This window comes from Chelonoidis abingdonii, chromosome 9, assembly GCF_003597395.2.
Source record: "Chelonoidis abingdonii isolate Lonesome George chromosome 9, CheloAbing_2.0, whole genome shotgun sequence".
Taxonomy (NCBI): domain Eukaryota; kingdom Metazoa; phylum Chordata; order Testudines; family Testudinidae; genus Chelonoidis; species Chelonoidis abingdonii.
This window is the reverse complement of record NC_133777.1, coordinates 66,060,849-66,075,875: the sequence shown is the minus strand read 5'-3', so window position 1 is coordinate 66,075,875 and position 15,027 is coordinate 66,060,849. Positions and strand designations below refer to the sequence as shown.

General features: G+C 36.8%; 1 protein-coding gene across 2 annotated transcripts in view; it reads left to right on the top strand.

Moving 5' to 3' along the window:
- Positions 1 to 12,608, top strand: part of COPS2 (COP9 signalosome subunit 2) — a 40,792-nt gene extending 28,184 nt beyond the window's left edge. Inside the window, exons 5-13 of one of the 2 annotated variants that reach the window (XM_032763014.2) lie at positions 198 to 287; positions 412 to 489; positions 1,435 to 1,609; positions 2,378 to 2,556; positions 2,678 to 2,730; positions 5,959 to 6,056; positions 8,490 to 8,572; positions 10,846 to 10,904; positions 11,735 to 12,608. In XM_032763014.2, the coding sequence (XP_032618905.1) occupies positions 198 to 287; positions 412 to 489; positions 1,435 to 1,609; positions 2,378 to 2,556; positions 2,678 to 2,730; positions 5,959 to 6,056; positions 8,490 to 8,572; positions 10,846 to 10,904; positions 11,735 to 11,879 (960 nt within the window). In that variant the 3' untranslated portion in view covers positions 11,880 to 12,608. Of the gene's footprint in view, positions 1 to 176; positions 288 to 411; positions 490 to 1,434; positions 1,610 to 2,377; positions 2,557 to 2,677; positions 2,731 to 5,958; positions 6,057 to 8,489; positions 8,573 to 10,845; positions 10,905 to 11,734 lie in introns of both variants that reach the window. The other variant, XM_032763007.2, reaches the window with a different exon arrangement.
- Positions 12,609 to 15,027: the final 2,419 nt, after the last annotated feature.

The window sequence follows — 15,027 nt, the reverse complement described above, 5'->3', positions numbered from 1 at the left end:
TGTTGATTATTTTATGTTTGTTTTATCATTTTAGTTGCAATTTTTGCTATTTATAAGTAATCGTTCAGTAAGATGCAGATTCCTGTATCTTATTTGTGTTGAAGTTCAAACATGCACTTTTAGTTTGCTCAAACTGACTATATTAACAGGTACAAATTTGCTGTTTACAATTATAGAATTCTGATTTTTTATGCCAGATGGATTTGCTTCAGGAATTTTATGAAACAACACTTGAAGCTCTGAAAGATGCTAAGAATGATAGATTGTGGTTTAAGACAAACACAAAGGTAAAATATATAAATAATATTTAGTTTTATTTTTTGCTTGCTGTAACTTTCTTAAATTGCAAGTCTTAATTTTATAAATTCCAAAATCCTGATTGTCCTAATGGCTTTAATCCTTTAATCACAGCTTGGCAAATTATATTTAGAACGAGAAGAATATGGAAAATTACAGAAGATTTTGCGCCAGTTGCATCAGTCATGCCAGGTACAGTAGAGTAGATGATTTTTTAAAAAAAAAAACAAACCTTTACTACCCCAAAATTACTTGTAAAATCATTCACTGTAACTTTTGTATTTAGTACTAATTTCACATCCAGTTTTCAGGCCATTAGAATGGCATATCATTGAGCTTTGTAAATAAAACAAGCATTAGGTTTAATTTCTAATTCTTTATCTGTTTGGTAACTTGAAATAAAAATGATAGAATAGTTAATTGCTGGTAAAAAGATGAATTTTTATAACCAGCAGACAGTAACTGCATTATCATTACATTTCACTTGGGTGCAGGAACGAGAAGCATTTGTGAATTATTCTTCCTTATAATGTATTATTAAAATTAATACAAACTATTTGGGGGAAAAAAACTATATTTAAACCAACAGAGAAGCAAAAATTCTAAATGAAGCTTAACAGTAGGAGAAAACTATGGCCTTTACTTCATTGTGGAAAAAATATATTAAGCCACATGCATTGGCCAAATCAGCCTCTAGCTTTGCCTATCCTCTCCATCTTTATGCTGAACACCAATGATGTACACCTGGGAATCTGGCCCATTCTTAGCAATAGTATGGTCATGAATACATCACTGCTCTATTGAGGTGGTTACGTAGCTTTAACCTTTTTATACTGAAAGAAATTCATAAGATATGAAAGGTACAGAAGAGCAAGTCTTGAAGTCCTTACTCAAGCAAAATTCATAGTAAAGTCAGTATTTTTACCCAAGTGAAAAACACTCAGAATTGGTCCATGCTAGCTTCCTTGAACATAATGTTTTAATTTCACTGGTTGTATTAAAATTATGGTATTTGGAAACTTCCTTATTTTTTGCAGAAGATTTCTGAAAATATTTAATAACACACTTTTATATTAGTAGAATGGTGACCTCAGCATTATTTCAAGATTCACAGTATTCATTATTACTCTTTCCTAGACTGATGATGGAGAAGATGATTTAAAAAAGGGCACCCAGTTACTGGAAATCTATGCATTGGAAATTCAAATGTATACAGCACAGAAAAATAACAAAAAACTTAAAGCACTATATGAACAGTCACTGCACATCAAGTCTGCCATTCCTCATCCACTGATCATGGGGGTCATCAGAGGCAAGTGTTTTTTTTTTTTATATTACTACTTTAAAATTCCTTTGTTCAGACCAGTGTCACTTAAATTAAAAAATATTTTACATTTTTTATGTTGTTTCAACTGAAAATACATTACAGAAAACATTCCAAATATCATCTGATCTCATTGAATTGCATTGGCCACTAAAAAAGTATTAGGATTCAGTAGAAGTACCTATTTAATGGCCAGTAATGGTTGAATGAATTGTAGTGAGTTCATGTACCATGTCTGAAAGCACCTCTCACTGGGATATGGCTATCACTTGTCTCCTCTGCTGACAGGAAACCTGCCAATTAGAGCAGTAAAAGGAAAATATTATTACTCATTTGACTTTCTAAATAGTTTTTCTAAAAATATGTTGGATAGCTCCCATAAATAAATAATGTTGCTATGTATTGTTTTTGAAGTTTGTCATTGGGATAAATTTCAGCTGAGTAAATGTATTAATTGCAACCTTTTTGTTAAAAGATTGCAAAGGTATACTTTTTATAGTCACTGTGTGATCTAAGGAGTGGTTATTTTTAATAATAATTGAACTGGAAAACCAAAAAAGAAGCAGCTGCCTTATATTGATGTGCTAATGCTTTTTCTCAGCAGTTTTAATGAATTAAAAAAAGAAAAAACAACAAAAAAAACCTGAAAATGTATTCAGGAATCAGTTTAGACATAGCATGGTACATTCAGTGGAATCATTCTGATAAATGGCTGCAAGCACACAACTTCTCCTTTCATCATTGTTTTCTTTTCAGAATGTGGAGGAAAAATGCACTTAAGGGAAGGAGAATTTGAAAAGGCACACACTGACTTTTTTGAAGCATTCAAGAATTATGATGAATCAGGGAGTCCTAGAAGAACCACTTGCTTGAAATATTTGGTCCTAGCAAACATGCTGATGAAGTCCGGAATAAATCCATTTGACTCTCAGGAGGTATACTTATAAGTGTGCACAAGTCAGCTTAGCTGCTGCTTTTCCAGTTTAATAAAGAAATTGGCATAAATAGCTTTTTTTGCTACCTAAATGTACTTATTATGGTTTCTGTTCTATGTAGGCTAAACCATACAAAAATGATCCAGAGATTCTAGCAATGACAAATTTAGTAAGGTAAGATATTTTATTTTCCCTGAAGGGCAAAGCTACTAGCCATGAAACAGATATTTTTGTTTTATTTTGTTGAAAATAATACAAACAGACTTTTTCATAGATATCAAACCAGCATTTCGGTTTTCGATTTTCAATGTTTCTGTTGTTCAGAAGCTTTCTATTTAGTGTGATCTATATCAGTAATACTCACTGTGGCTCACGAGCTGCAAGTGACACTCTAATGTGTCTCCTGTGGTGCTTTGCAGCACATGATATTAAAACACTGTGTGATTTAATCAGGACGCTTTCACTATGTTATTAACCAATTGTTGATACTTGGTCAGTTATTTAGGTGTGAGAGTTTGTGTGTGTGTGTATCTATGTGTGTGTGTGTGTATATATATGTGTATAATATATATAAAACTAAATATTTCCCATGACATGCTGTTTAAATATGAATATATAGTACTATAGTAAATAAAACTATGAACTCATACTACTGTGGCTCTACTGGGTAATGCTGATTGCTAATTTGGCACATGAACCAGTGAGGTCTGAGTATTGCTGATCTATACAAAATTCTCTACAGTACCAGTTTAAAAAGACCACACTAAGAACATATACTTTTTTGTTTTATATCTAAAATAGTATATCAGGTTGAATTCCTATCTGGTGTCATTAATGTTATTGTTTTTCCCTAAAGGCCAGTGTCTTCCAAATATCCTAATTCTGAATCATGAGATTTTACTGGCAAGACTGGGGAACTGACTAAAAAGATGCTCTTTGAGCTTTGAACATCCAAGAGATCACATTTGTTTGCTGGTTTTATGGCTAAATTGCCTCCAACTATCAGCTTATTTACTGTGATTATGTCGTGAAAATTTGATTGAATGTTGTATTCAGAAGCAAGAATTATCTTTGTAATTGTTAGAATTATTATAATTATATTTAATTGTATTTATTGTATATAAAGGCTGCAAATTTTATTCTTTTCTTTCCATGAGCTGATCCTTCTCTCTTATAGTTCACCATAGTATTAAAAAGAACATTCACATGGGGTTTTTTTTAACATGAGTGCTCTTTTTTTTGTAGAAGTTCAGTATACTGCATGATAATAGAAGCCAAGATATTACTAGTCCTGGAATAGATGGTATTTTAAAATGTTTGCAACTGCATTTCTCATTGGCGTTTCAAGGCATTCAGAGTTTCCAGGATGGCCAATGCTGACTATGCAAATTCAAATTTGGTCATTTAGAGCAGTGGTTCTCAGACTATTGTACTGATGACCCCTTTCACACAGCAAGCCTCTGAGTGCAACCTCCCCACCCCCTTATAAATTAAAAACACTTGTTTATATATTTAACACCATTATAAATGCTGGTGGCAAAGCGAGGTTTGGAGTGGAGGCTGACCGCTCGCGACCCCCCCATGAATTAACCTCACAACCCCGCTAGGGGTCCTGACCCCCAGTTTGAGAGCCCTGATTTAGAATCTGATTGTTCAGAGTTGCTGACCACCTGCAAATCCAGTGGCAGCTGGGAATGCCCAGGACTTCTGAAAATCACGCCCTTTAAACTTTCCTTGAAGGTTGATATTGTATGTTATATTAGTAGGATAATTTGGAGGCATTGATGTGTTGTATTTTCGCACATCAAGGCACGTGTGTCAAAGGAGTTTTATTGCAGGGTTTTTGGAATAGAGCTTTCAAATCTCAAATCCTGTGGGCATGTGTCTCCCTAACCATATGAAGATCCAGAATGCTACATGGCTTTTTACAGAGAATGTGGTCAGCAGTGTTTAGGCCCTAGGGTGTCAAGACCATTAGCTTAGGTAGATTGTATTGATGCAGTTCGTTCATGCTTTGCTGTGAAACCAACTAGGTCCTGTCTGCTGTAAGCAGCTTCTCTCTTGATAAATAAGAAGCAATCTGTGTTCAGTTCTCTTTTGCAGTCAAAAGATGGGGAATTCCTCTGTCCAGATATTGAAATATATAGTTAACACTGTGGGTGAAACATTGTTAGATACAACTACTCTTTGCTATCAGCTGCTCAGAAACAACACCCTCTTTCTGAAGCCAAAGAGGCATATGCATTATTGACCTAATGATAAATAAAGGATTTGGCAATCTATGGAGGGATTACTTCAGAGAATTTCAATTCCATATACCTCCTTTCTACTTTAGCTTCATGCTTTCATGTAAATTTGAGACAGAAGGAACTCCCAAGGGCTTTAGCAAACCTGCTTTCAGTCATACTACCTAATTTTATATTCTTTATCTTTACGTCTGAGTATATTCATCTCTCAAAAATATGAAAGCAAGTAAAAAATATAGCACAAATTACAAAGCTGCAGCAGATAACATCAATTTTGTTAAAGTTACAATGCTATTCTTAATTTCTGCTACAATTAGAAACTAAATTTGCATTTAGATTTTCTGGGGAACTTACACATTTTGTACATGGTAAAACAACTTTTGCTTGTGGGGTACCCTTTGAAATTTTATACATAATTTAAATGCCATTTAATTATGAGATGTTTCATAACAGGGTTATCAACTACTACAAACATTTGCTTCTGTGTTGTTTATCGTCTCCTCAGAGTTGATCCACAATGAAGTCTTAATGCCGAGGTTATAGCATCATAATTATTTTGTCATAGAGCTTGATGTGTATAAGCACAAAGATGACTTTGCTGTAGACTTCGGTCAGAAAGAATATCCACACTCTGAAGGAGAAAGTCATTACTAAAACACACACATTCACAAACACAGTTAACAGCAATTGAATGCATATACTGGACAATACATTGCTGATGCCTCTTGGCACTTAAACACATGAAGTTCCAATAAGGTGCATCAGGACACATCCATAACATAACAAAACAATTGAGTAATTTTGAGTGACTATATTTTTAGTGTTTTTAATAGGATAACTTTTTTAAAATACAAAACATTCAGGACCAATTTATAGATGCAAAAGGGCAGAACATTCATATTAAACTTCTGTGAACACTAACAAAATATGTAGTAGAAGAAATGAAGGAGCTACAGTGTTATGTTAAAATGCATGTTTTCAACACCTTTTTAGCTTAAGCATCCTCAATTTGTAATTATCAGAAAGATTGTGACTGTAATTCTTTGCTATCAATATCTAATATACTTTTTTAGTATTTGGAAACTGGAAATCTTATCCAGATCTGAGACTTATTTTACTTGACAAAACTGTAATTCACTTTCCTCTCTCATTGAAGTGCCTATCAGAATAATGACATCGCTGAATTTGAGAAGATTCTGAAAACAAATCACAGCAACATCATGGACGATCCCTTCATAAGGGAGCACATTGAAGGTATGGTCACAGGAAGTTGTCGTCACAGTTCCGGGCAACTGCACCTATGTTTCCCCTGAGTGGGCACCAGCTTCAGGCTTCCAGCTCCCTAGTTTTTGCCTTTCTGAATGGAGACCCATGTGTCTCTCCCTGCAGACCAGGGTATTTCCAGGCTGCACGGTTTCCTGCCTTCACTATGTTCTTCCCAGCAGAGGCAAGTTGCCCAAAGGCATGTGCTTGCTTTCTCTTCACACATGGTTAACAGGTGTAAGTGCTACAGTACCACACAGTTCTTTGTGTGCAAGCCTATTTTTTTATTAACATAAAAAACAACACAGAGAAAGCATATTAAAAACAATAACGAATCTACACCCGTGCTATTAAGCTTACCAGAAGTTACTCTAACATGGATTCTGGCAGGAATCATCCTTCATCCCCTTCTCCTCCGATCTAAGGGGATTCAGCTTGTGGTTACAATTCATTATAGCTTAAACTCTGAACAAGCACACTTATAAGATGTTTAGTCCGCTGTTTATACAGTTCAAGAGTCTTTGACCTGGAGTTTCTAGGAGCATGTTGACCATGGGCTTTCCTGCCTTGAGGGTATCTTGAAAAAGGATTCAAAGTGAATCATTTGCATTCACTTCACAGTTATTGGTCCAAAAAGTCCTTTGAAGTTCTAATGCCATCCAGAGGTTGCATTAATCAGTCTCCTATAGAAGATAGATACACTCAGTGCCACAGGAACACAAACAATTGCATTTTTAATACAGTGGACCCCAAAGATGTTAAACTTAATTCAGAGTTTAGCTTCATTCAATGAACATCATTCAGGATATTGTCAGCCTGTCCCAGTTCTAATTCTGTTTTTTCTCTTGCTTGTTAAGATATATTTCTTCTGCTTTGGGAGAATAATAAAAAATGTTCCTTATAAGATGTTATTGCTGTGAACAATACAGTTAGTGTTTAAACACTCTATCCTTGGAAGTCAGAGTTAATGAGATACTTTGCTATATAACTGTGAAAATTACCAAAATAATAGTTGCTTTTGGTAAAAGGAGCACACTTGCAACCAGATTTATGAATAAAAACAGCAGCAAACCTAGAGCCTCATCTGTTTGAAGTAATGGAAAAATTACAGCTGACTTCAGTCAGCTTTGGATGCGGCCTATATTGAGGAAAAGCATGTGTGCTTAACAGCTCATGAGGGCAATCTGAATATGACCAAAACTGTTATTTGTAAAAGATATATAATTGCATGGAGGTTATTGGGTCAGATCCTATGATGCAGCCAAACTATACAGAATGTGATGGTGTCTTAAAACTCGATCTTTGTGCTCCCTAGTGGTGCTCTGTAATGGTCATCCATCCTTTCCCCTGCGTTGTAGTTTGAGGGCATAGTATAGGGACACATCAGCCATCCCCCCTTTTTCTTAAGCCATGCTCCATTTTCATTACTATACCAGAAGCAGGGAGAGTGTGTGGGGTTCCAACTTCTATCAGCTCTTTATCACTGAAGGATCATCCTTAGGTGGAGGTGATCCTTCCTGGACCAATTAATATGGCTTTTTAGCCAAATGTGGTTAATAGTGCAGTGAAATGTGACTATGCTGCATTGGAGGATCTGGTCCATTATGCCGTTAATTGTCACTAATTAAAATTAAAAGTATTGTAGTATATTCCTATATAGTGTTAAGTTTGGATTTGCATGTGAGAGACTTGATAAGCATACAAACAGCAGTAAGAGAGTCAGCTGGCCGAGTGAAGGAAAATAGAACAGGCTTAAAAAATATTAGTGAATAGCAAACTTCTTTTGTGAACTTTCATATATTTTTATTAACAGCTCATGCATGCATATTTTTAATTTATTAAACTTGCATTTTATCTAATAAGAAAGTGAAAAACATTCTTTGCTACACAGACTCTTTACGTTGCCACTCTGCCTCAACTCCTTGTCTTGTTAGGCAATTAAACTCTGATTCCGCAAACAGACTTCAGTGGGGTTACTCCTGTGTTTAAAATCAAGCATATGCATATTTGCAGGGTTAGGGCTTAAACTTTTCACATTTTGGTGGAAGACAGGTATTTCTGTAGTAAGCTGAGATGGTAAAGATACTGTGCAATATTGTGTACCATTTATCCAATTTTTTTAGAATAATTTTTAAATAGTTACAAACTATTTTGAAAACTGTATTTTCAAGCTTATACAAATTTCAACATTATCCAGTATTCCTGCTAATACCCAGGCTGAGCTACATATTGTGAAACAACCAGTGAAGAAAGTTGGCTTATTTTTATAATGTGGGAGTACTTACTACCATATAGGAATATAGCAGTCAAGAGATGGAAAAGAACTACTAGATATAAATATGGAACTATATTACACACTTGCTCATTTGAATATGTAACCATTGTTCTTTCAATTGTTACTTATTTGTTTTTCTTGTCTTACAGAGCTTTTGCGAAACATCAGAACACAAGTGCTTATAAAATTAATTAAGCCTTATACAAGAATACATATTCCTTTTATTTCTAAGGTACTTATCAGAGGAGATTTGTATTTGCTTAAATTAACGACAATTATGAATCAGCATAGCTGTCAAACAAATACAGCACTTCCCTAAATGGAACATCTGAAAATATAACATGGCCCCCAAAATGCAGTGAATAGAATGCTGACGGTTTTGCAGTGTGGAACTGTACATTTACATGTAATCTGAATAATTCTTATTAATGCTATGGTAAATGTTTAAGATGTTTAGCTGCCAATTTTGCAGCATAGAGACACACTTGCTTAGAGGGAAGTGTAAAAAAATACTTGAAAGTGCAGAATTCCTCTTGGGCAACTATAATAAATACAAACTAGCATGCACAAATTCTGATGAAATTTCAGCTGTTTTAAACCCTTCTTGTGTAGCAGATATCATTAAAAGTCAGTGATGTCAGAGTTGTAAGTCTGACAAAAGGTGGAATAACAATTTCATAAATTAAAAAGCCAGAAGGGACTATTATGATTATCTAGCCTGACCTCCTACATAATAAAATTGAAGTGAATTTCCATCGATTGTGAGAGGGAAATGTACCTTTATGACCTTAGTTAATGTTTGATTAAATTGATGGCATGCTAAAATGTGAGAGGTACCAAGGAAGAGTTAAGCATAGGTTTTATAATATAAGCACAAAATCTAAGGTTGATAAAATTGTCTTTACACAGGTTACTGTAAGTAATTATTTAACTTTATTTTTTTTAAAGATTCCATTTGCGCTAGGGTGACCAGACAGCAAGTGTGAAAAATCGGGACGGTGGTGGGGAATAATAGGCTTCTATATAAGAAAATGCATCAAATATCGGGACTGTCCCTGTAAAATTGGGACATCTGGTCACCCTACATTTGCACAGAATTCATCAAATTTGCAGCACAAGATAGGCCAGGAGCTTCGCTACTTCTTACATATTTGGCCTTCTGAAGCACTGCTATGAACACATGCAGAGGCGCTGAGTTTTTCTTTTCTCCGGGGTGCTCCACCACCACTCTGCCCTGAGTTCCTGCCCCCATTCCACCCCTCCCCCAAGGCCCTGCCCTCATCCTGCCCCTTACCACCCCTGCTCTGCCTCCTTTTCCAGGCTCTGCTCCCACTCAGCCCCTTCTCCAGGTCCCGCCCCTGCTCTCCACCCTCCCCTAGATCCCTGCCTGCTTGCTGCTCTCTGCCCTCCCCAAGCCTCTCCCCTAGCTGCTAGTCCGCTGTTTGGCGGCACCTCCAAACAGCTACACCCACTATTTTTTTTTTCTGTGGGTGTTCCAGCCCCGGAGCACCCCCGGAGTTAGCGCCTATGAATGCATGCCCATTCCATTCCAACTGTTAGACCAGGGCTGGCCAAACTGTAGTTCACAAGCTGTATGCAGCTCTTTTACAGTTAAAATGTGGCTTGCAGAGGCCCCCCCCCCCCCCATTCCTGCATTTTCTGCCTATCAGGCTGGGGCCGGGAGGGGGTGTAGCTCAGAGCTTCTACCCTGCAGTGGTGTGGTGGGGCTAGGGGCTTCTCCCAGAGATGATGGGTGCCAGCTGAAAATGGGGGGATACAGTTTAAAGGTTCATTTCCCCCTCAACACTTGAGTCATGCCTCCTCAGGCATGCCCCTCTTCCCCTACCCTCAGTGGCCCCACACTGCAGCTCCCAGGTATTAGCAGCTCCCAGCTTGTCAACTCCAGCAGCTGCCGCGCAGCAAGGGGGCCCATGGCACCATCTGACAGAGCAGGGATGGCAAACCCTAGCAAAAATCGGGGGGGGGGGGGCACATGAGTCCCCCCAAGTGTTGTCTCAGCTTCTGCCCATTGGAGGGTCTCAGGGTTTCAGCCCCGTAGGATGTGCCTGCCGAGGCTTGGGGCTTCAGCAGGAGTGGTGATGAAGCCCTGAGCCCCGGCAGGTGCGCCCCTGCTCTCAAACTTCTGAAGATTGCCCCATGAGGCACGGAGGGTGAGTACATTTGGCCACAACTGTATTAGACCTCCTGTAATCTGATCTGTTCCTTTATGACTGCAATCAATGAAAGAGTTCTCCATGGGAGCTGCTCACTGAAATTTAGGGGTGACATCTTATGCTCTTCTGAGATGCTGCTGATCTTTTTCCTGTTGACAGTGTATATCTTGGTGGTTCTTTTCCTATTCTCTCTGATTATTATTGACTTGGTATTATAGTCTGACATTAAGAAACTGAGCTCAGTACTTACATGTGAAAATTAAAATAAAAAAGATTATATGTTGGTTGCAAAATAGTACGATGGCAACATAACAAGAGTTTTCTGTCTTAGGAATTAAACATAGATGTAGCTGACGTGGAGAGCTTGCTTGTGCAGTGCATATTGGATAAGTATGTACTTTCCTCTTATTTCTGATTAATGAATAACTTAAAAGTGTAGTGTAGAAAAAAACAGCAAATAGTGTGTTTGTGTCTGTGTGTTTCCCCTGAAAATGCCATTTGATTCTACAATTATATAAGATAATGTGTAAGCTAAGTTCTTTGTAGCTATCTGGGTTAGTAACATGAGTCATATTAGAAGATGTGAATTCAGAAGAATTTTAAGTAGTTAGAATAGTATGATTTTACATTACTTTTGCATTTTATAATAGCATATAATTGAATCACTATGCAAAATTATGTAAGTTATATATTACTAACTGGTATTTAGATCTATAAATATGTGAAGGCTGAGATTAATTATAAAGGAATGGTGTCTAAACCTCGTAGCTAATTTGCATGTCTCAGCCATAGTTTATAAAACAACTGGAGAATTTTTTTGTATTGATTTTTTTTTTTAGTTTGCTGCATTATAAGTTTCTCTGTTAAAAAGAGAACAAATGTTTCCGTTTTCTGAATTTTTAAAAAAATCTTTATCTTTAATTCCTGTGTTTGAGAAACCTTATTGGAGGCAGTGAATTCATTGTAAAACAAAGATCAGGTGTTCTCTAAAGTGCTGTTTATATCAGGTGACCTGAAATTCCTACAAGCACCTCTGAGCCAAGTGCACTGCATGCACATTAGTCTTAGTATCTCTGTCTGTAAGTGTTTGGCAGGGGAAGTGGGTCTGCAGTTTAACCTCTTACCATAATAATTTCTCACTGGGCAATACATTGTGCAGATGTTAAATTCCGAGGCCAGTCAAGCTCTCAAATAAATCAGAGTTTTTTGTATCTTTCTAGCACTATTCATGGCCGAATTGATCAAGTCAACCAGCTCCTTGAACTGGATCATCAGAAGAGGGGTGGTGCACGATATACTGCATTAGATAAATGGACCAACCAACTAAATTCTCTCAACCAGGCTGTAGTCAGCAAGCTGGCTTAACAGAAAATAAGCTTTTACAAAACGTACTTAAGGCAACAGTGCAGTGATGTAAACCTTAAAAGAACTGGGAATGGCAAAACTACTGTCGGTTGATGTGCCCTGAAATTATTGGAGTTATGGCAGAAGTGCTTTTTTGATCAGCTGGTTTGTGTTTTGCTGCTGCATTTATCCCAAGAAAAACAGCTTTAATCTCCAGAAGAAAACCAAAATGCCATGGGATTTATGCTGTATTGACATCTCGCCCTAAACATACAACATGATAATAATTTGTCAAGGGCAACTAATGACCAGAGAGAAGATTTTTTTTGTCATGATTTTAAATACACTGACACGTTACTGTTGGTTAAATTTAAACATGTTTTACCTGCAGAAATTCTCTCACAGAAATAACCTGCAATAACTTGAAATGCATACCCTTTTGAACACTTCCTTTTCTCATGTATAAATTGAAATGTTTGCTGCATTTTTCAAAATGTCAATTCTCCAAAAATGTGTCCGTATATTTCTGTACCTGCAGCGTAGTAAAGGTTTAGAGGAAACCCCGTAATTATAGTGGCATACTGTCACTTAGGTTTCAAGCAGCAAAATAAACAGTGCAGTTCAGAAATTGTACAGTTTGTTTCTTGATGTGTTTTCATTACATTTTGTTTTTTAGAAAAGTAGGTAAGTGAGTATTTCTCACCTCTGATACTGAGAACATTTTGGAGATTAAATCTTAACCTTGGTGCATGCTTTTGGTTTATTTCTTACCATATTTATGTACAGATAGTATAGAGATTTAAGAACTGATATCTATCAGTCTTGCTGATTTCAAGGCTTTATTTTGAGAGGTACAGGGATCTTGCAATTCCAGTGGTAGTCAATGGTGGTAGAGGGTCTGCACTTCTGAGTATCAGGTCCTCATTTTGATCTCGGTATTTCAAATAAATGTTTGGTAGGAAATGGCTTGGGGGGAATTCAGACCACCATGGCTGACTTTAAGTTTGTGCCTTGTTAAACTAGATTTATGTTCTGACTTGGTTCTGAATTTAACTGTAATACGTTATCTAAGTAGAATACCAATATTTGGGAGTGATACTGAGATTTCTGCTGTATGGGTATAGAATAGTGCTTTGCGCAGTGATAGGGGAGATGGAGTCCATGCAGTCCCTTCATAGCCACTATTCAAGCTCTGACAGAGCATAACAAAATTCTCCCCTCCAGGAGTTCTGGGCCGCTGGATCTATTTAACTATGGATCTGTAGTGTCCTCCAATGAGTTCACTGCAACAGCTCTCTCTCTGCCAGCCTGTATAATGCCAGAACAGAACCCCTCCAGCAACCCACAGGGAAGGGATGTGGAAACCTTCCTGTGTGGCCACTTTGTCCACTCTTCCACTCACTCCATTCAAGACAGATGCATGGTTTAAATGATACAAAGGGCAATGCCAGGCACGGTTCTCATAGGATGAATATATTCTTAAAGCAAAAAACACCCAAAGACATTTAAGAATAAAAGTGAAACAATTTAAACTCTCTTCAAACATAATGGAGAGTAACAAATAGCAAATGCTGTGTCGCTTTCTGTGAGAGGAGAGGCAGGGGAGCGAGATACCTGCAAGTAAATCAAATGTTGTAGGACAGCTTGTGAATGACAGAGTTGAAAGAAAAAGATCTGAAACTGTACTATCTAAAATTTAACCTCACGGACTTGAGCAGCAAGGCCTCTTGCTGAACTGCTGGAAGTTTTAAAGGCTATAGGGAAAAGGTTTATTTTTGTGTGTATAATATAGTATTTTATCATATATTAGATTTTCTGGAATGCAATTCTCTGTCCAGAGTCTTATTGAAACAATAAGCTAATGCTAAGTATTACATTGAGATTGTTAAATTTAGGTAAACTGAAATTAAATCCTTAGTCTGGGGAGTAAAACATTGAAGGTGCATTCTTATGTTCTTTTCTCTCTATTGATATGAATACTCTTTGTTACCTTTAACAGATACCTGAATTACATACAAAAAATGTATTAAGCAAAGCACCTATACTATCTAGAGATTGAAAAGCTAATTGTGCTCTTTAACAGAACAAAAAATGAAATGGCTCTTACAGTTGCCTGTTTTTTAGAAGATTGATAAAAATAGTACTCTGTGCCTAACGTGAGCAGATAGAGCATTCAGACAGGAGACTGAAAAGGATTTGGAAAAAAATTATTTGCTGTATTCTCCCTCGTGCCTATCAGGTAAGCACAGCTGCACTAAGTCAAATAATGATCTAAAGTAAATGAGACATAAGTATAGATTTCATAAAGAAATTCTAGTAGTACTCAGTATACCAAGGAGAAGTTTTCCAAATCACTTCAAATAAATCACAGCTGTGTCTTTTTACTTAACTTTGAAATTCTGTAGTTGGTGTTTCAGATTACATCTTGTCTGTTCAAATGAAGTTTTTTCTCCATTAAAAATTACACAGATCAGTTACATGGCTTATCATTTATAGTAAAGCCAAAACACAGGTTTGAGTTCAAATGGTTGGGTTTGTATGTGAGCTGCTAGCAAATTAAGACTTAATTTAAAACAATTAAATTTTGCAGAAAGCTAGTCTCACAGGTTAGGGTAGGTGTTTATATGGCCTTTATTACCATGTTGTCTGAGCACCTCACAATTGTTAATGGATTTTACTTTCACAACATCCCTGCAAGCTAGGACAGAGTTCTCCACCTGTAAAATGGGGGTAATAGAGACAGGATAGATTAAAGACTTGCTCAAGATGATATAGCAAGCATATGCCTGCGCCCAGCAGTTATGTCCCAGTCCCGTGCTCTGTCCAGTTGAACACACTTCAGTCATTTCAATACCTTTTATCTAAAACCATTTGAAAGATTAATTACATAACATGCAAAGAACAACTCTTGTTCTATAGTGTCCGGTGTGATTTGTATTAAATGCAAGGGAAAGTATATGAAACAAAACTCAATTCTTGTAACTAACATGGGGCTGAATCTTGACATGCAGGTTTCCTTCCCTAACCAATAGACATTTTAATCTACTCAGTCTACATTGAGTATTCGGAGATACACTTAAATGTGAATATAAATTGGAGCCGATCCTTATAGCAGACAAAGTCCTTTTTCACGTTCTTTGAAAAATATCTTCAGATAACACTAGCAGAT